This window comes from Balaenoptera ricei, chromosome 21 (assembly GCF_028023285.1).
Source record: "Balaenoptera ricei isolate mBalRic1 chromosome 21, mBalRic1.hap2, whole genome shotgun sequence".
Taxonomy (NCBI): Eukaryota; Metazoa; Chordata; class Mammalia; order Artiodactyla; family Balaenopteridae; genus Balaenoptera; species Balaenoptera ricei.
The window spans coordinates 14,179,943-14,202,287 of record NC_082659.1 but is presented as its reverse complement, the minus strand read 5'-3'; the positions used below and the strand labels follow the sequence as shown (position 1 = coordinate 14,202,287).

Sequence of the window (22,345 nt, the reverse complement as noted above, 5' to 3'; positions counted from 1 at the left end):
GGCATTGTGAACTCATGGTTCTCGATATAGATAAATAAACGTGGATGCGAATGTGCGTGTGTGCTTGTGTATATGTGTATACGTACCCAGGCAGACATTCCCTTGCTCTATCTACTAAGAGGGCCTGGGAGCAGCTACACCTAGATAGCAACTCAGCGCTCACATCCTGGCTTCTAAATACCATTCTCCTCTAAAAGAAACCAAGACTCCTCAGAGAAATGGCTGATTTCAGGGCTAGGGCAGGGAAAATACAGGATAAGCATGAAACATCTGACTGTGTCAAGCAAATTAAAAAGTGCTCTAGTAATGAAGGAGATGTGTCAAAAGTACGCAGAGGCCTGCTAGAGACACTCGCACTGACCCAATTAGGGAAATTTAAGCAACAGTATAAATCATGTCAGCAACAGAAGATAATCCATTCTAACCCACTGAATAAAACAGGCAACTCTGGGTCCATAAGACTCAGAGTAAAGAGGCATGTCATGACAACTACATGTAAAGCAAGATGTTGGACTGGATCCCTTTGCTGTAAAGGACATTATTGGAAGAACTGGTCAAACTTTAGTGGGGTCTGAGGATTAGATGCCAGTAATGTATCAATGCTCATTTCCAGACTTTAATGGCTGTATTGTGCTCATGTTGGAGTGTCCTTACAAGATACACATCAAAGTATTCGGAAGTGACGGGACAACATGTCAACAACTCACTCTTAATGGCTCAGGAGAAAATGAAATATGTATCAGACTATACTTCCAACTTTATTATAAGTCGGTGATCTCATTTCAAAATTTAAAACATAATGGAGACCAAAAAGGGCAAAAACACTGGAAGAACTGAAAGGTATCTCAAGTCCATTTTTACAATTGAATTAAAGATCTATTCTTTAAAAATGCATAGACCTAAAAAACATATTTGTTGAAGAAAAAGAGCAAGCTGCAGAATAAAATGTAAACTATGATACCATTTATGAAAAACTTTAAAACAAACAAGGGCAATCATCTCTATTACTCATTATAATTAGTATAAAAATATAAGAATGGACTGTAAGATTGTACCCTAAATTCATGACAATGGTTTCTTATGGGAGGAGTGTAGGGAAGAAGGAACAGAAAAGGAAGTGGTGAGGAGTTCCATTCTATGTGATTCTTTATTGTTTCTAAATAAAAATCAAATATGCCAATATAATTATAACTGTTAATTCTGGGAGATGGAAGCAAAGGGTTAATTATAGCATTCTTTGCATATTCCATCATTTTAAAATTTCTCAAAAAATAATTTAATAAATAAAACGTAATGAGGACTTTACATTTTATAGGCCATATAAATGTGCATTGACTGAGAAACTTATAAAATTTTTTATTTTTTGAACTTTGGCAAGTTCATCACAAAGTGGATGCACAATACAAATTAGACAACACAAACTATCTCTTTAAAATATATACGTGTTCCGGTATTTGAGCTAAAGTAGTTGAATCTTTTTCAATTGAAGTGTCAATTTTTTTAAAATAAGGATGAATCACAGGAAAAAATGTCAGCACTGTTAATGGAATCTCACCTGAGACTCTGGGGTCTAGAGCTGCCATCACTGGCAGCCTCCTATGTAACTACTGAACCTACTGTAGTAGGACCCTTTACAGCAATCCTGGCCTGTTGTGGAGATAAGTAAACTCATGCTCAGAGATAGCAAGTCACCAAGTCACCATTACCTGCAAAGTTCAGAATGGAGGGAGTTTCAAGCAGGTTGTGATTGGTGACAACGGTTTTAAGTGGCCATGAGTAATCAGAAAAGACTTCCCTCGGCATACATTCACAAATGCAGTGAACAACCCCAAAATGATGCATCCACCATCCACCCCTATTCTGGGGGTTCATGTTCTCTTCTTACCCTTCCAGGTTCTCTCTCACCAAAGAACAGGGTCTCCATGTGCAACTGTTGATGTGAGGCCCTAACATGGGGCCTTTTCTGAGGGGATGCCATTCATGTCATAGACACTGTAATTACTGAAGACGTTTTTAAAATTTATTATCTTTGTTGGCTCCAAAGATTGGCTTTTTATATATTAATTACAATAATTTTCTGACAAATAAATTATTCCTATTCTAACTGAGAATACACATACGTGATTTAGTTTACTAAAGAGAAATGAGTTTGATAATCAAATGATCTTGTTGACCTAACACCTAAAATCAACTGATCTTCTAAGTAAAGAACTGCTTCTCTAACTGATGAACTGATTGGGAAGTATCTTAAAATTAGAGTAGATCTCTATTGAAATTAGCACACTGGCTAAGTTTGAGTTTTTGATATTATAGCTCTTATCATCTGCTTTTTCTATTCTGTGCTAAATGGTGTGGCTGAATCCTCTCATTTAAATCCACAAGTAACTTCTCTGTATACATTTGCCATCATAATCCACAAATATTACATAGACAAATTAGTTATTATAGAATATTATATTATGTTAATTATCAGGTTATTAGATATTAAAATATAATGTTACATAAAGTAGAATCTTTTATAGTAATTTCTTATTTGTTATGGAAATTTCATTAGTATGGAAGTTAACTTACTAAAATGTAATGCTTTTTTATCTACATTCTCCCTTCAAAATACTGTAATTTATTCAGAATAGTAATTTAACAGACACATTGATGAAAATTTTTGTAGCTCTTCGGAAAAAATTAACTTTGTCAATATCAATCATCAATGGAGAACCTAAGTTCTCCAAATTACAATTTGTTGAAATTGTCTACACCACCACAAGACTGTCGAATCTTCTAGACACCATTTCTATAGGCTAAAAAACAAGAAATTACAGCAAGTAAACATTGAACCTCTGATAAAGAATTTCATTTCCATGAAAGCAAGCCACATAATTATATAATAAGTTATGTCATCATGACTTTAAATTCCTTATTGTGACTTAAAATTTGAATTTTCAATTATTTTATATTCTATCTGTAACGGTTGTTATCGCAAAATAATAATATACACTCATTTAAAACTTTTATTTAAAGAGCTCCACTTCCTGATGGCCACAGGGATTGACTGCGGCCACGCCAACCAGTCCTCAGCTGAACAAGCCCCAGCTTCCAACGCAACATTCATCTTGTGCAAGCGGTTTGCCCAGGTGCACAGGAAATGAGCATGCTCTACAGATGAAGACCGGCGCCTCTGCGACAGCTCTAATGTGTACATTTCCATACACGGTTACTGAAAAGTTCATTATCGGAAACAGGGGTCTTCTTTTAACCACAGCAAACAGACGTCCTTTCACAATGGTCTAGGACCGTTCAAATCCCCAAACGCTGAAACTAATTCGACCGATGGGTTGAAACAAGAGGAATAGAACAGAATAAAACAATGAAATGGCGATCAGAAAGGGGGGGGGGGAGTTCCTAGGTGTCTGCGTGTCTCCAAACATTCCCCTTTCTCCACACAGCTTGGGTCCAACAGGTACTGTGTTAAATCAGAGTCTGATCGAGATCAAGTTCTGGGTCAGCAGGGGAGCGGCGGGGGTGGGCGTGGGGGGCGGACACACCCTAGTGAGACTGTCGCTGGGCCTGGGAGGCACAGCAAAGGTAGCACGCAGCTGTCGCGGGCGCCGCTCCGGCGGGGCGGGCGTACTGCACCCCGGCCCCCGGCGCGCACCTTCCTCCTCCCCACCCCCACCCTCGCGCGCGCCCCACTGCCGCTCGCTGTGTCCCGGCCACCCCGTTACCAAGCAACGAGCTGCCCGGGCGGGAAGCAACCGAGCAGACTGCCTGGGAGAGGGGAAGGCGGTTGGAAAGAGAGCTTCAGCAGCAGAAATGAGCCCGGGTAAGAGCCGGGCCGGGGGCTGCCCTGCGAGGGGGCGCCCTGGGAAGCGGACGCGTGGTGGGCAGCGCCGCCTCCCCCCGCCCCGGCTCCTTCCCCCGCGGGGCGGGTCCCGTCTGGAGTGCGGATCTCCTAGACGAGCCGCACACCTCCGCCCGCCCCGGGAGGAAAGCACCGCCTGCGTCCCCGCGCCTGCCCTGCTTCCAGCCTCGGAGCAGCCCGGCCCGCCGCCGCGGCGTGGCCCCAGCGCGCCCTCCTGTGGCCGCTCAGCGCGCCCGCGTCCCGAATCCCCACGCCTCGCCTCCTTTCTCCCAGCAAAACCAAAAGCCGCGTACTGTTCTGTTACAGAAAAGCATCCTGAGGAAGAGGAGGAGGTTGACTGCGTTCTCCTTTCAGCACCCAAGATCCTAAATTCCTCTGAGGGGGTAAAGGAAAATGGTGGCAGTGAAACAGGTAAAACCTCCCAGGCCAAGGCTCCGATGGCAGTGATGTTTCTGCCTTTTACTATAGGCAACCAGTACGTTACCTAAATCCACTGGCCCAACTGGTGTGCTTCCGGTAACTACTCGTAAGATACCAATAATAACTAACACGGGACATTTACTTTGTGCCAGATGTTGTTCTGAGCACTTAAATGTATCAACTCATTTAATCCTCACGACAACCCTATGAAGTAGGCACTACCATTCTCCTCATATTACAAGTGAGGAAACTGAGGCACAGAGAGGTTAACTAACTCCCCAAGGTCGCACAGGCAGCAACGGACAGAGCCAGTGTTCAGGAGGGTAGCTCCAGGGTCCAGGCCTTAACCTCCATGCTACACTGTACTGCTTCTCTGAATACCAAATAAGAATTGCTGATTTTTTGGACAGTCACTAAAAAGTTACCTATTTTTTTCCAAGAGAAATACTTTTATAGTAAATATTTGTGGACTACAGGATACTGTATAGGGAGGATGTTTGAAATCATTAAAAAGCTGCAGTTTTCAAGTTCCATATAAACCATGAATAAGATGCAGGGAGGATCTGAGAACACTGGAGCTGGAGTCTCGCTTCCTTGAGAGAAGCTGAAGGAGGCTACACAGCTCTCAGAGGGGCCTGGTGTTCACGTGAGACACCAGCGAAGGAGCAGAGCGCCGTGGGCGGAAGGCGGTATCTAAACTGAGGGGCCACGTTGGGATCCTACAGTTGCCCATAAGCCACGCGGGACACATGGGCAATCCAGACGCAGAGGTGCTGCGACAAGTGGTGAGCCGGAGACCTGAGGTCAGGTTGGGGTTTGTCCACCTCCATAAACCGGGGACCTTCACAACGGCCTTGTCAAGGGCTCTAAAAAAAGGGCTGGAGCAGCCACACCCGGCAGACAAAAGACGCAAGACAACTGGATGCCCAGTGACCACCAGGATAAGCCACACCTCAGTAGAGGCCGCAGGGCAGTGCACTGACCTGCCCTCTCTCTGCTCTTCTGTGCCCCTCCCGCCTGCATGAGGCCAGGCAGGCCTCCCTGTGCAACGGGAGGGGTGATGGGAAGCCCTGAGTGGGGCAGAAAGCCCTCACAGAGAGATTAGACACGGAGACAGCTCCATACCAAGAGAGAGTGTTTAAGGTCAGAAGAGACTGAGGGAGCTTAATGTGGCAAGACCGTGTGTTCTCTAATGTGAGTGAGATGGAAGGCTCTGGAGAAAAATGCCAGCGTTCACAGAAAATAGAGTTACATACAAAATAGCACATATGCTTGTGTGAGAGTTACAGTCTTTCTTGCTAGAGCATGGCGGGTATAAGGGCAGGGACTCAATCGGTGAGAGATATTCTAAGTTAGGCGCCACCAAAGATGGCAGGGACTTCGTGCTTACAGCTCAAGGCAAAACTAGGAGGTGTGACCTTGTGCCCTCCCCACTTTCTGTTCTCTTAGCTACACTTCATGGTCACCAAGTGATCCATTCGCTGGGTACTGACCAACAGAACACTGACCTGATTTGCATAAGTAATGCCGAATTAGAAGGTCGTATATATTTCTCAGGTCTCTGATTTTAAAAGAACAAGGAGTTAGTATATGGCATGAAGTATATATATGGAGTGTCAGAGGTGGGTGGGGAGTGTGCAGTTTTATTTCAAATAGGGTGGTAGGAGACCTCCCTTAGCAGATGACATCTGAGCAAAGACCTGAAGGAGGTAAAGGAGTAGTCAGTGCAGATTTCCGGGGAAAGAACATTCCAGGCAGAGAGAACAGCAGCTGCAAAAGTCCCTAGGTGGGAGGATGCCTGGCATGTTTGAGGACCGGCTGGTGACGGGAGCAGAATGAGCACGGAGGAGGACAGGAGAAGGGTTCACAGAGGACACTGGGCCTTGTAATTCCACCTAAGGATGTGGGGTTTTATGCTGAGCAAAATGGGAAGCACTGGAGAATTTGGGCAGTCATCCCTCCCTCCCATCTCTATTAGAAATTTTAAATTTACCAAATCATCATCATATTGATAATACCCTTGTTGCTACAGTAAGAGAGTAAATTTTTCTTGAGCATTTACCATGTGCCGTGCACTGTGTAAGGCTTTACCTACAAACGAGACACTGAGCCCTCGCAGTGAGCGTGCGGCAAAGCCAGGATTCAAGCTGAGGCAGCCTGGCCCCAGAGCTCCCGTAACAAAGCCTCGTGCAGATGTGCTCACTCCCCTGCTCTGCGCTGTACTAGTCTCCATAGGGTTCACTGCCGTCTTACACACAAGATCCTTTGTTCCCCTCACGTGGGCAGGGGTTTTGCATATTTTGTTCACTGTAGGATCCCCAGCACCTTGGACAGTACTTGATACATAGCAGGTGCTTAAAAATAGTTGTTATATGAATGAATGAAGGCTTGGGTAGAACAGCTCACAAGGCTTCAATAAAACAGTTACTTCTAGGAGTGAGTGTGAATTGTCACAGCAAAACTCAGTATTTGAACCTGAGAATTAAAAGGCGTTGACTACAGAGTGTCTACCATCGTATATAGAATCATTACCACGTTGCATTTTTAAAACTCGTTTGTTCTCCCTGCTCTGTTAGCTACAGGTATGCCCTTAAAACTTTCTCTATACATTGAATATGACATAATCTTCTGCAGACTTCAGAATAAATTCCCTATATCTTTACCTTAATTACCTCAAAAGTCATCCTGCTGATAACTATCTTGTTTTTAAATTTTGACACTAAATATGAAACAGCTACAGAACTTAAACTGAATATAATCTGAATATTTCTTGCAATCTGAATAGAGTATAAGCTTCTTCAGGGCTGGCACCACATCCTCTACTAAATACTTCCCAATAGTGTACATTCAGCAAGGACTTGATAAATGGTGACCTGTGACTGTGTTCCCTCTCCTGTGCTTCACTGATAATTTCCCTTCCAATTCTAGAATCACATAATCCTATGTGTTTCTTTAAGTATTGACGAATTTTAAAATTATCTTCCCTTTGGGAATAAGTAGTAGCCAATGTCTCTGAATCTATTAAGAAAAACAAAAAGTTATTTTCATAGCTTTTAAAAATAGATGAATCCAACTCTCTGCCTACTCTGTATCTTCACTGAATCATATGAACTTTGCAGGAGAAAAACACTCACTTCTGAGTCATACCATGGATCTCAATGCTATTTGGAAAAGTTACTTTATTTCCCCAGTAAATGCTTTTGCAAGCCCTGTCCAAGATAACTATTCCACTCTTCTGGTTTCCTCAAATTTCCAACACCTCTCACCGCTACCTCCCAACATGTAACATGACCTTAAACTATATGAAAAAAATAGAAGCAATCAGACCCAAACTCCCTGACCTTCAACCTTAAACTCTGCTAACCTACCGCCTGTGTCCCATATTCTCTGCTGTCCCCCACTTCAATGGAAGGACTGTCCCTGCTCAATCACAGGTCATTTCCTCCAGATCGTATCTCTCCTGGAATTCTCAAGTACTCAACTTTGGCCATCAGCCTTCCTCATTCTCCAGAATTCTTCTTCTCCATTTCCACTATATGATTCCCGCAGTAAGCAGGCATATTAGACTCTCTCATGGTTTAAAAAAAATTCTTCTTAACCTTCACATCTCTTCCCAAAACCCCTATCCCCACCAGGCACCTTATCCCCTGCCACAGTAAAACCAGAAAGCGTTGCCCACGAACCTTCACGTTCCATCTCCCCTCGAGCCACTTCATCTGGGGTTCTGAGCTGCTCGCTGCACAGAAAGTGCCCCTGTCTAGGCCAGCAGCAGGGTCCATATTTCCCAATGCAGTGCTCATAACCACTCCCCTGACCCAGAGCCTGGATTATCCAACTGCCTGTTGACATCTCCACTTTGATGTCCAACAGAAAACTTAACTTTAACAGACCTAAACGAGTTTTCCCTAAAATATGTTCCTCCCCCACTCTTTTCCATTTCAGTAAATGGCATCATCATTCGTCCACCTGCTCTCACTAAAAACCTAGGAGTCACCTTTCCTTCCTCGACACTGGCCACATCTAATCCTCCAGCAATGCTTCATCTCCAAAACATATTTTGAATCCACCTATTTTTCTCCATTTCCCCCACTGCCATTCTAGTCCAAGATACCTTTGTCTCTCCCTTGGATTATTCCAACAGTCCTGCAACTGCTACCTTGTAATCCATTATCATGCAGGAGAGTGTCCTATAATGTTTTTAGTCAAATCAAATCATTCTCGTGATTGAAACCCCCCAAAGCTTCTCATTTCTCTTAAAATAAAAGCCAAATCCCTCAGGATGGCCTGCCAGATTCTCTCTAACCTCACCCCCCGTCTCCCCCTGAACTCTTAGCACACCGTGCTCCCATCTGCTCAGGAAGCTGCATCCACATGGGCTTTCTTTCTGTTCCAAACACAGGTGACACGTGCTCTGCTTCAGGGCCTTGCGGTTTCCTCTGCTCTGAATCTCTTCCTACAGATGTCCCCATGGCTGGCCCCTTCTTATCACGTAGCAGTCTTGGCTGAAGCCACAAAATGCCAGATAGGCCTTTTCTAACCACCCTCCCCAATGCTGTCCTCACCCCCCCTCACTGTCACAGTAGCCTATTTTCTTTGTGTTATTTATCATTATTTGGAAGTATCCTGTTTATATCTTTGCTATTTTTCTGTTTACTTTTTTTAGAAGGTAGGCATAGTGAGAACAGGAGCTCCGGCTGATTTATTTATTGCTGTGTCTATAGTAACTACAGTGGGGCACACCAAGTAGTAGACACTCAAAATCTGAATGTGTGATATTATTGAAGGAATGAACCACTTGAACATGAAACAATATTTAAGGCCAAATCATGAACTTATCAAAATTATTCTAGACTTTCAGGTAGAGATTTTAGAGCTAAAGAAGATCCCAGACCTTCCTCCCCCACTACAAAAGGACATGAACAAAAAAACCCCGCCAGAACACCAGCAAAAACTTCACCAGCAGTACCTGGAGAAGGAAGGGGGCACCCCCTCAGGACATAAAATTGGAGAGTGGAGGCCAAAGATGAAAAGAGATGATTCTGGCAAGGCTATCTATAGCATGGCTCATAACTCCCTCTGACTTTCAGAGGCGATAAAGAAAGCCAGAATCCTGAAGATACTCATTAATGCACCCCTGCCCAGCCCCCACACACAGTCCATCCTTGCCCTGTGATGAAGGTGGGATTCTTCAACTGGCCAAATGGCTCCAGGCTCTGAACCACAGCAGCTCTCTCAGTGATGAGGGCCACACTGGGACTGGGTGGAAGGAAGTATACTTTGCAACCAGATTCTATAACATCTGGCAGACTGCCATTCCAAAGGAGATGCACTGACTTCTTTAAAAACCTTCTCTTACAGCAGAAATTGTCAGCCTGGGGCAAATTCTAACATAACTCTCATTTCATTCAGGACATGTTTTTTAATTTTTTAAATAAAAATTTGCAAAGCAAGTAGCCTAACATTTGGGAAAAAAGAGGAATGTATGTCAGGAAATTTGCAAACGTTATATAGTCTCTCCCCTATTGCAGATCTAAAATCTATTTTCTAGGAAGGAACACACGGATCCTTATAGCACTTTGCTTAAGGGCGTAACAAAAATTATGTTCTATTAATCCAAATTGTTTTCCATGTTAAGGAAGAAAAACATCACATGGCTGTTGCATAGGTACTGAGACCTATATAGGACTTTGCCAAGCGTCTCCCTTAACATAAGAATTGTGAATTTTTTTACCAAAAAATATAGTTTATATCCCAGAAACAAACAAAGATATCTGAGTTCCTGAGAGTTCTCAGTTTGATGTTACAAGTTAAAGGTTTATTATAAAAGTAATACCACTATTACAACCTTAAGTAGGTGCAGTATTGTAAGTCAGATGAGAATTATCTCTTAAACTCACTATGCAGCTAGCATCGGGTTTGTCTTAATGTGAACATCAGTCTCACTATCTCTTTGCCTCACCATCCAGGAAAGCTAGGAGACTGCTTTCCATTAACATTGTTTAAAAATAACACTTAAGAATTAAATCACATAGTTTTTCAATTTTACTTTTTAGAATACGGCTGCATAACAGAATCAGAAAATCAAATCCAACCACATTCAGCACTGAAAGTGAGTATATTTCATTTTATTTTCTCAGAAAATCTGTGTAAAGTCTGATCTTTCTCAGAATACTTCCTAAATATATACGGGTTTTCCACAAAAGTCTTCATCAAAATGCACTGGAGAGTGAGCAAGAATGATGAAGAATGTGAGTCACCTGACCCTCACATGATCCTTGTAATAGGCAACTTTGGGGGATTTTTTTTTTTTAATTGTAACAAAATGTATGTTCACCTAAAAATGTTCAATTTCATACCTTGTGTAATTTTGTTATAGGCCCTTCAGCATCAGCTGGAATCATTTCAGGCTCTCCGAATACAGACTTTGCAGAATGTTAGCATGGTATGTTTCTTCTAATTTACATAGAAAATATCCAAACAGAATACCATCACACATTTCTGAGCTGATGATCACTAGCCAACTGATTAGTTGATATTGAATGTAATAAGGCCACAACCTATTCTAGACACAAAATTGGCAGGAAACTACATTCTGTTATACTTGCATTTGGATATGAGCCAAAAGAAATAACACTGATTTTTTTTAAAAAACATACGTTTAAAGTGCTACCTATATATAGTCTACAAATAGGGACTCTCATTATAAGTGATATAAAATCTAAGTCAAACTGACTAAGGGAAAAGTGTACTTTGTTAGCTCTAGTAACGCAAGCCCTAGGAATAGCTCACTTGGGGATGGCTTCATCCATAGGTTCAGGACCCTCGTCATCAGGGAACCAGCCTCACTCCTTATCTTGGTTCTGCTTTTGACAGTAACGTATTCTCAGACTCCATGTGGTAGCAAAAGGGTTGCTAGAAGTTCCGGCCCTTATCCTTCCAAATTCCAGTTAGACAGAGATGAGACTGTGCTTTTCTCTCTCAACAGTGTGTACTGAGTTCTTGGCCTGATTCTGACAGCCCCACGTGCAGTGCTTGAAGCAATCACTGTTCAGAGGGAGGCAACGCTCTGACTGGTTAGCTCTGGGTCACATGCCCACCCCTTGGAGCTGAAGGAGGGATCTGTATCACCAAAGGCACATGGACTTTATCCAGAAGTACGGGGTAGTGTTAACAGAAGGATAGAGCATGGCTCCTGGGGGTACATAACACAACGCATAGTCGCTAAAGACCCAATATAAACTTCATCCTGAAATTCTTGTACTAAAAGCAACTGCAGGGAAATGGGAAGAGAAGATAAAATCCTCCTGAGGCTGACAGAATAGATTCCATTCTGATGACAGAGATCAAAGACCTCTGACTTATTCAACAATGTAAAAATCAAACATCTAAAATTATTTTAATTCATAAGATTTTATTGCTTTCCTAAATTAAGTCTTTCTGATTTTATAGTCATGTAGTAAAGACATACTTTTCTTAAAGATTCCTTCAATGAGAGAGATTACAATAAATTAAATTTCATTTTTATTTTATATGATGGAAAAGAATATGCATAGGAAATTTAAAGGTATCTTTCAAGTATAATATCTATTATCCTTGTGCATTCATAACTTAATAAATGTGAAATCAAAGTCCGACATTCTTAATTTCTCTTTTAAAGGTGCAGTCTGAAATCAGTGAAATATTGAACAAAAGTATTACTGAAGTAGAAAACCCACAATTTAGCTCAGAAAAAAATCTAGTATTCAGCACACGCAATGAAAAAGCTTTGGTATGTGTTTCAGTACAAAATCATTCCTACATTTAGGTACTTCAGAAATGTTACTACAACCAGTTTACCTTCACCTTTACATTCTCCCCTTCTTCACAGGGCGACTGGATTGTCAGAGATAAAAATAAGGAAACTCCTGTCCTGAAAACCCTAAAAGATGTGCGTTTACCTCTGTACTTCTGCAATTTTCTTGTTTCTCTTAGGAGAGCGTGTGAGGGGCATTTGACTTAGTCCATATACCTAAAGATTCCCAAGTAAACTGAAATACATGGCAGTTTTTCTGTCCACTGAGTTTTTCTACTTTTAGGACTGACTTACAACTAGAGTGAGTTCTCTAAAACAGGTCCAAACTAGAGTCACTGTGTCCATACTTATTAGAACTTCACACTTTCTCTGTGAAGAGTCACAGCCCTAGATCCATTTGAAACTAGGAAGACAAGCTAAGGTTGACAAATAGCCCAGAAGTAGAAATTTTCATTTTCCTTAAACTTCCCTTTGAACTATTGCTTCTCTCTTCCCCACCTATCTATGATGGTCTCTTGAGAAATGTTGAATTTGTATTTCTGGAATTGAGGGGTTGGCCCTTCTATCTCACCCCCTAAGAAAATAAGTGCAATTTCTAAGCAAATTGTGAAGACCAGAGTTACAGATCTCAAAATAATGGTAGATTTTCTGGAGAAAATGAATCATACTTGTCAGCCTCTTTGCTGCAGAAATGGATAAAATGTTCATTCTGGTTGTAATAAAAATAATTCCTCCACAAAATATTATCTTAATTTGTTGGTCATGTAGCAAATGATAGTACATTCATAGTGTGATTTTTATTGTTACTAGCCTATAGAGAATCAAGAAGAAACCCTTTCTATGGAGAAAATTCAGCATTTTGAGGATCCTAGGACTCTTCATTCAGTAGAAGAAATATTCAGTAGTGATAGTGTTAACAGTCTCTCTCAAGGTATAAATATCCCATGCCAGATACATTTCAAGGACATATTAACTTTGACAGATAACTCAGCTTCAGAAAATTCTGACTTGAAGAATGATAATAACCTTTATAATTTCCTACCTAATGTACCTCAAAACGGGATGTCTCAAGCTGATATGGTAATTGTGGATAAGTCCAGAATTACTGTGCCTTTTCTCAAGCATGGATTTTGTGAAAATTTAGATGATATTTGCCATTCTATCAAACAAATGAAGGAAGAGCTTCAAAAGTCACATGATAGGGAACTGGCACTTACAAATGAACTGCAAACTTTAAAAGCTATTCCAAGGAATGGTAACTATGACCTGCCCCCCACTCACAAGGAAAAAATTAACTTTATTAAGGAAGAAAATATTGAAAGTAACTTAAATGAAGATATAAAATCAAAGAGAATTTTGGAATTAGAGGCACTAGTAAACAAATTACTCCCACTCAGGGAAACAGTGTCAAAATTCCATGTGAGTTTTTGTAGGAAATGTAAAAAACTATCTAAGAGTGAAATACACAGGGGGGAAAAGAATGAGAAAAATAATAAAGAAATTCCTATTACTGACAAGAATATTGCAGATTTAAAACTCCATTCCAGAGTTCCAAGACATACACTGGCATTCTTTGACCCAACAAAATATGCAATGAAAGACAAAGACAGACAACCATTTGCAGTAAAACAAGGATCAATAATAGTTGAAAATGAGAAGACATCCAAAGTCAATTCTGTTACTGAGCAGTGTGTAGCAAAAATTCAGTACTTACAGAATTACCTGAAAGAATCTATGCAGATACAGAAAAAAGTAATGAAACTGGAGAATGAAAACCTAACCCTTAAAACAAAAATTAAACCTCTTGTCTTTATCACACAATCTCTGATACAGAAAATTGAAATGTATGAAAAACAACTTAAGACATTGGTTGAAGAAAAGAACACTATTCAGTCCAAGTTAATTAAAACAGAAGAAGATGGCAAAGAATGTCTTAAAGAATTGAAAGAAATAATTAGTAACTATAATGTTCTCCAAGGACAAAATAAAACCCTAGAGGAAAAAAATAGTCAACTTTCTTTGGAGAAGCAACAAATGATAGAAACATTAGAACAACTAAAAAGTAAGGAACACCAAACTCAAAGTGACATGGCCATTGTCAATAATGAAAATAAACTACTGATCACAGAAATGGAATCAATGAAAACAAATATTCTATTGATACAAGAGGAAAAAGAAATGTTAGAGGAAAAAACATACCAGCTTCTAACGGAAAAAGGCTCACTTGAAAATGAACAAAAAGAAAACCAGCTAGAGATAATGCAGCTAAAAGAGAAAGAAAGATTGGCAAAAACTGAACAAGAGACACTTCTTCAAATAATAGAAACAGTTAAAAATGAAAAGCTTAATCTTGAAACAACCTTACAAGAATCTACTGCTGCAAGAGAAATGATGGAAAGAGAAATTGAGGATATTCAAACATACCAATCTACCACCGAAGAGAATTTTCTGCAAGAAATAAAAAATGCAAAATCAGAAGCAAGTATTTATAAGAATAGTTTGTCAGAAATGGGCAACAAATGTGAAATGTTATCAAAAATGTTAATGGAAATTAAAACTGATAATCAGATTCTAAAAGAAGAACTAAAAAACCATAGTCAAGAAAGTATAAAATTTGAAAACAGCATCAGTAGACTTGAGGAAGACAAAATACTTTTAGAAAACTATGTAAGAAGTATAGAGAATGAAAGGGATACCTTGGAATTTGAGATGCGGAATCTTCAAAGAGAATATTTAAATCTAAGTGAAAAAATCTATAGTCATCGTATTGACCTATCAACAATGGGCTACATTTCAAGAAGAGAGAAATTCCATCTTGACATCTATGATATTTATGAAGACACCTCTAGTCCTAGGAGTAGGCCTTTAGCCCCTGATTTGACAGGTATGTATATCGTGGTGGATTAGAAGAAATATGTTTAAGATTCTTTTAGCCTATCGGGCATTAGCCAGAGGACAGTAATAAGAAGGTAAGTACAATTCAGTTTTGTAAGATTTGTATCCAATTTATTATATAGTGGAATTATTTAGAGATTTTGCTCTTTTGATAAAATTCATGTTATTTTATTTATACTACTTCTATACGTTGTATATGACCAAAGCAACTTCGGCAGCAAACAGGGATTTTTTTTAATTATTATTTTTCTGCAATACACTTAGAAGTCCAACCTTTTAAAAAATTCTTCTTTTTTTCCAGGAATTCCAAGTAAACCATATCAATTGCTTCCATCCAAGCCATGTAAATAAATTTCTAAAATCAATGTTTCAAAATCCTTTGTCCAAGTACTTTTTTCAACAAAAAATTTTAAATTCACTTTTACATGTGATTACAATTACCTTATAATTGATTAGACTAGTTTTTTTAAATTTGAAATTGGAATTAGGTATATATTTTTATGTTGTCAAGAACTGTCAACATTCTGAGACTTTATCCAACTTGTAAGCTAATATGTTAGCCTGACAGTTTCATGGGTTCTAGTGGAAGACATGAGACTCCTGGGTCAGAGATAAAGGACAGTTTGTTGCTCACAGCAATAGCAGGAGCCAGAGTAACAGCACTTTCGCATGGGTTCTCCAAGCCCCAGTTCCTATAGGCAACATGAAAAGGGTCACACAGTGGTTGTGTTACAAGAGAAAACTCTGAGCTTAGGGAACCATTACTTTTCTGAGTGCAGTAAGCATGCCTGCCCTTTGCTCTAGATGGAAACGTTACCTTTATTATACAGGACAGTTAGAATACCTGTCCTTGCTCCAGCAGAGACACTATCTCTAGCTTTCAAGACTTCTTGTTATACAAATAAACTTATTGAATTTTGTCAAATGCTTTTTCTGCATTTTATTGAGGTGATCCTGTGTTTTCCCCCTTTAATCTGTAAATATGGTGACTACATTGATTAATTTTGAAACATTACACCAACCTTGAGTTGCTGAGATAAACTTCATCAGATATCATGTATTATCCTTTTAACATACTTCTGGATTCAGTTTGACAATATTTTGTTAAAGATTTCTGCTTCTATGTTCAGGATATTGGTATCTATATTATTTTCTTTTTATGTCTTTATCTGATTTTGGTGTCAGGAAAATCCTGGCCTCATAAAATATAAGGTTAGGTTTTCCAATAGGAAAGTGTTCCCTCCTCCTCTATTTTCTGAAAGGATTAGTGTAGAATTGGTATTATTGATATTATTCCTTTCTAAATACATAATATAATTCACCACAGAGCCTGGAGTTTTCTAAATGGAAAGGGTTTTACACTGCAAAATCAACCCCATTAATAGATACAGAACTATTCAGATTTTCTATTTCTTCTTGAATCAGGTTTGATCATTTGTCGTTCTGAAGAATTTGTACATTTTACGTAAGTTCTCAAGTGTATTGGCATAAAGTTGTTTATAATATTCCTTATTATCTTTTTAATGTCTAGAGGACCTGTGATGTCCCATCTTTCACTTCTGACATTGATAATTTGGGGTTCTTGTGATTCTTTGGGCATCTTGGATGTGGATTTATAATTTTCATCACACTTGGAAATTTTCAACCATTATTTCTTTAAATCTTTTTCTCACTGCTCCTTTCTGAGATGCAATAACACATATGTTAGACTGTTTGATATTGCCCTAGAGCTCACTGGTATTATTTTCATTTGCTTTTCAGTCTTTTTCCGTGTTTCACTTTGGATACTTTCTATTACTGTATCTTCAAGTTCACTAGTTTTTTCTTTTGCCATGCCTAATTTTCTACTATTCCCACTTACTGAAGTTTTTCATTTCAGTTATCTTATTTTTCATCTCTAGATTTTCCATTTGGTTCTTGTTTATAACTTTCATTTTTCTTTCCAATATGTTCATATTTTCCTTTAAATACATTAACATGGTTCAAGTAGCTATTTTAATGTCTTTATTTGCTAATTCCATCTTTTCTACTGTTTGGGGGTTTATTTCTATGGACTGATTTTTCTCCCAGTTATGGGTCATATTTTCTGGCTTCCTGGCATATCTAGTATGCCAAAAATCCACCTGGAAGATGGGTTTTTGTGAATTTTACATTGTTGATTGTCCGAATGTTGTTGTTTCCTTTACAGATTGTTGGAATTGGTTGTGTTAGGCATTACATTACTTCTGCTTCAATTTGGTGCTTTCAAGGCTTGTTTTTTAAACTTTTATTAGGGTGGGTGTAGAGTAGCCTCTAGTCTACTCGAGATCCTCTGGAACCACCACTGAATGCAGAGAGGTGAGAATGTCCCAGCCTTGAATGGTTCCTGGCCTTCTGTTAGCTGTGGGAGCCATGACAGGTCCATGTTGTTCTTTGTCCTGCCTCATGTTGTTCTTTGTTCTGCCTCATGGAATTTAACCTTACGCATGCCTGTCTTAGATGTCAGCAGGGTTAAGGGGATTCCTATGCAGATTTCTGAACTCTTTTCCTGTGTAGATCTTTCCTCTCTAGAACTCAACCCCACAAATTCGAGCCACTTTAGAGTCCTTGGTTCCAATTTCTGTCTCAACTCAGCAAGGCTACTATACTTTGAGATTCCAAGTCCTCCATCCTCTTCAGTCCAAAAGTGCCTCCAGACAAAAAGCAATTGCAGGGCTCACCTCAATTGTTTCCTTTTCCTCACAGATCACAACCCTGCACTGTCTGTGTCCAGTATCTAAAAAGAGTTGTTATGTATGTTTTGTACAGTTTTTAATTGCCTAAAGAAGAAGCATAAATCTGGTTCCTGATACTCTATCTTGGCTAGAAGCCATTTCTGGGTAGTCAAGTTTGGGAAGTTTGGAAAATCAAGTCCTATGAACAGACAGAACACAGTGTTGACTTTTCTAGGTAGCTGGTATATGCAGGTATGTTTTTCCACCAGATCTCCCCCAACTATAAAGAAGATGCCTGTAACTATGAGTATGTGTGTACAGGGCTATTGACCAGAATAGAAACAGAATTATTCTTATTGGAGTAATAATGCCAGAACAAGAACCTTACTCTTGTAGTCCCAATTCTCCTTAGGTAGCTCTTCAGAATGTTCAGAGGCAAGATGCTTAGTTTTTCATCTGGGGGTAAAATTCTGGGTTGCCTGAACTGGGAAAGCACTGAGGATGGGAAGGAGGTAGGAGGAAAAAAAGAAACTGACTGAAAAAGTCTTTCCTGAACACACTTTTAATTAAACATTTTTGGCTCTATTCTTACTTTTTTTGTCTACAGAATTTTTTTGAAACTCCTTATTCTCTGATGATCCCCTTATGAGTCATTTTTCTGGACTCATTATTTTACTGTTGTGTTATTAGGGTCAGAGGAGAGCCAGCAAATAAGTGTGTTCTGCCTGCCAGTTTTAATTGGAAGCCCCTAATACATTACTGTTTTTGATTATAGTATAAATAGCTTCTTAGTATATTTTTGCTTAGAACAAACATCCTCTTTCAAATTTTCACGACATATTTTAATGTTTTGTCTTCAAAATAAAATTTAAAATTAGCTAGTCAAGTTTTATTGTTTTTATTCTGTAGGGATTTTTATTAAATTGTATTAAATTTATTGATATATTAAAGATAAACAGCAAGTTTACAATATTTAGTCTCCCTGGAACATGGTCTATTGCTCCGGCCTCCTTTTATATCTTCATTTTAATCCTAAGTTTCCATAGTTTTTTTCCTATTGTAAATAGAATAGTTTTCACATTTCCTAATGGACATATGGAAAAAAACTATCTTTTTTGCAGATCATTATATACATCTGTTTATTGTACAATTTTATTAGTTCAAATATCTTTCAATAGATTCTTTTTACATTGTAGGTAAATAACTATATATCACCTGCAAGCAATAATATTGTCTTTTTCTAATATTTATTTCCTCTTGGGATTTTTTCTTGTCTTCCTGCATTAATATATTTATATTAATATATTTTCCAGGGCAGTGTTTGTCTTGTTTATGGCTCAAGCTTAATGTCTGTTATGATTGTGATAGATATACTTTAGAAAGTAAGGAAGGTTCTTCCTAATCATCACATCCTAAGAGGTTTTAAGTGGAAAGAGTATTTAATTTTATCAAATGGCTTTTTAGCATCTATTAGGGGAACATGTATTTTTTTCATTTTAATATATTGAAGAACTTTATTATAATAATAGATTCACTCATGTCAAGCTATTTTAGCAGTCATAGAATAATAAATCATTTTATGTTCATTTAAAATGTGGATTCCATTGGCTTGTATTTGATTTAGGATTTTTTTTAATGAGTTAGAAATATTATTTTCCTATTTATGTTATCCTTGTCCAGTAATGCTATCCTCATAAAATAAATCAAAACTCTTTTCATATTTTTCTATGATCAAAACAATTTAAATAACAAAAGATTTCTCTGTTTTGAAGATTTGATAGGATTTAGCTCCTTAATAATCTAGACACAGTACCTTTTGGCTACTAAGTTTAACTATTATTTCCATTTTTTCTACCCTTATTGGTCCATTCATGTTTTCAGTTCTTGTTGAATTACTTCTGGTAACATTTCATTTTCAAATGTATTTGACATGGAATTGTACATGTTTTAACTGTTGCTACATCTGTGGTTAAATCTATTCCTTACTCAGAGTATAGTTTGTATTCTCTCTCACCTCTCTTTTTTTTCTAGGCTGCTTTTCAAAAAAACAATTTTAAGTTTTTCAGATCTACTTTTCAATTGGTTGTTTTTCTCTCTCTTTGAATTATTTTATTTGATTTTCAATCTTTTTCAAATATTAACATCAGCATGTAAACCTGTCAATTTTCCGTCTGATTAATTCTTTAGCTTTGGTGTTTGTTTTTCTTTTTTTAAACATCCTTATTGGAGTATAATTGCTTTACAATGGTGTGTTAGTTTTCTGCTTTATAACAAAGTGAATCAGCTATACATATACATATATCCCCATATCTCTTCCCTCTTGCGTCTCCCTCCCTCCCACCCTCCCTATCCCACCCCTCTAGGTGGTCACAAAGCACCCAGCTGATCTCCCTGTGCTATGCAGCTGCTTCCCACTAGCTATCTATTTTACGTTTGGTAGTGTATATATGTCCATGCCACTCTCTCACTTTGTCCCAGCTTACCCTTCCCCCTCCCCATATCCTCAAGTCCATTCTCTAGTAGGTCTGTGTCTTATTCCCGTCTTGCCCCTAGGTTCTTCATGACCTTTTTTTTTTTTTTTTTAGATTCCATATATATGTGTTAGCATACGGTATTTGTTTTTCTCTTTCTGACTTACTTCACTCTATATGACAGACTCTAGGTCCACCCACCTCACTACAAATAACTCAGTTTCATTTCTTTTTATGGCTGAGTAATATTCCATTGTATATATGTGCCACATCTTCTTTATCCATTCATCTGTTGATGGACACTTAGGTTGCTTCCATGTCCTGGCTATTGTAAATAGAGTTGCAATGAACATTTTGGTACATGACACTTTTTGAATGATGGTTCTCTCACGGTATATGCCCAGTAGTGGGATTGATGGGTCGCATGGTAGTTCTATTTTTAGTTTTTTAAGGAACCTCCATACTGTTCTCCATAGTGGCTGTATCAGTTTACATTCCCACCAACAGTGCAAGAGGGTTCCCTTTTCACCACACCCTCTCCAGCATTTATTGTTTGTAGATTTTTTGGTGATGGCCATTCTGAACAGTGTGAGATGATATCTCATTGTAGTTTTGATTTGCATTTCTCTAATGATTAATGATGCTGAGCATTCTTTCATGTGTTTGTTGGCAATCTGTATATCTTCTTTGGAGAAATGTCTATTTAGGTCTTCTGCCCATTTTTGGATTGGGTTGTTTGTTTTTTTGCTATTGAGCTGCATGAGCTGCTTGTAAATTTTGGAGATGAATCCTTTGTCAGTTGCTTCATTTGCAAGTATTTTCTCCCATTCTGAGGGTTGTCTTCTCGTCTTGTTTATGTAGCTTTGGTTTTTTATTATGTATTGATCTCAGTTTTGAGTAATAATTGGGAAGTTAGCAAGACAATGAAAGGCATAGGGTATTCCAGGAAAGGAAAATCATGTGAGCCATCATAATAGCTCAGAACAACATGTCACTTGCAAGGAATTACAAATAATTCAAGGTGAAGGGGAAAGATGATTAAATATGGCCACCATAGTATATTCATTCATTCAATCAACAAATATTTACTGACTGCCTACAAAAAGTGTCAAGCGCTATGCTAGGTGCTAATAACCATAAACAAAATAGATATGGTTTTACAGTACTTATGATATCACAGAAGATACAGGCTAATAAATATTATAAACATGAAGTTAGAAGGTGTTATTTGAATACTTAACAAGGGGACCTAACCTCATCTCAAACATCAGGAAGGCCTTACATAAGGAAGAAACATTTTTAGAAGAGATCTGAAAGTCTACAAATTGGAGTTAGTAAGGTAAGAAGATGATGGATGGTGGGAAAAGTTCCAAGCTATAGAAAGTGGATAAATCCCTCCCAGGCAAGGGACAGCATGTCTGTCATTATAAAAAGTGAAATAAATCTACCCTAGGTAGAATGAAAAGAGCAAAGAGTAACAAGAAATAAAGGAAAAGAAATGAGTCAAGTCTCGAAGAGCCTTTTAACCCTGATATAGATTTTGCCTTTATCTTAAGGATAATGGGAATCCACTAAAGGGTTTTTAACTTAGTGAAGTAGTGGATTGGATGGTAAAGGGAGATGATTTCTGAATAATTTCAAGATTTGTTTTAAGTTACATGCTATTTGGAAGCACAATTTACCGAGAGAGGGAATAATTAATGAGGAGCTAATTTAAGAGGTAAAAATGATAGATTTCATTTTGGAAGCATTACATTTGAGCTCTCTAGGAGATCATTTTAAAAAGAAAAAAGATGTCTTGTAGGCAGTTATAAATAGAACTCTGATTCAGGATAATGTTGTAAGCTGGAGATATGGTTTAAAGCTTAATTAAATTGCTCCAATTTACCCAGCTAGTCATAGGTTGAGCCTGGCTTATTATTAATACACAGTCCACAATATTAACATACAAAAAGAGCAAGCAATCTCTGAAGAAGCAGGGTAAGGTTTCCAAAAATACACTATGCTACTTCTTAACATTCCCTCCAGTTCCTGTTGGAGCTTCTTATTGATCTAAGTCTCTCTCAAAGTTAAGCATTTCTTCCATGATCAGGTTAACATCCTTAATCTTCGTTTCAACTTTGAGCCTTAAATAGGTGTGGTTGGATGGTTCATAACAGAGATTAACAACTACTAAGCAAGCATATTATTGCTTCCATTATTCTCTGATGGTGGA

The 22,345-nt window shown here is 38.5% G+C and overlaps 2 protein-coding genes across 5 annotated transcripts in view; one reads left to right on the top strand and one right to left on the bottom strand.

Moving 5' to 3' along the window:
* TLR3 (toll like receptor 3) overlaps window positions 1-22,345 on the bottom strand; it is a 507,043-nt gene that overhangs the window by 477,147 nt on the left and 7,551 nt on the right. The window lies entirely within an intron of this gene.
* Window positions 3,727-14,978, top strand: CCDC110 (coiled-coil domain containing 110). Its single transcript, XM_059909384.1, has 6 exons — window positions 3,727-3,820; window positions 4,166-4,270; window positions 10,333-10,388; window positions 10,656-10,721; window positions 11,937-12,047; window positions 12,882-14,978. The coding sequence occupies exons 1-6, from the start codon at window positions 3,811-3,813 to the stop codon at window positions 14,976-14,978; spliced, it is 2,445 nt and encodes an 814-aa protein (XP_059765367.1). The 5' UTR covers window positions 3,727-3,810.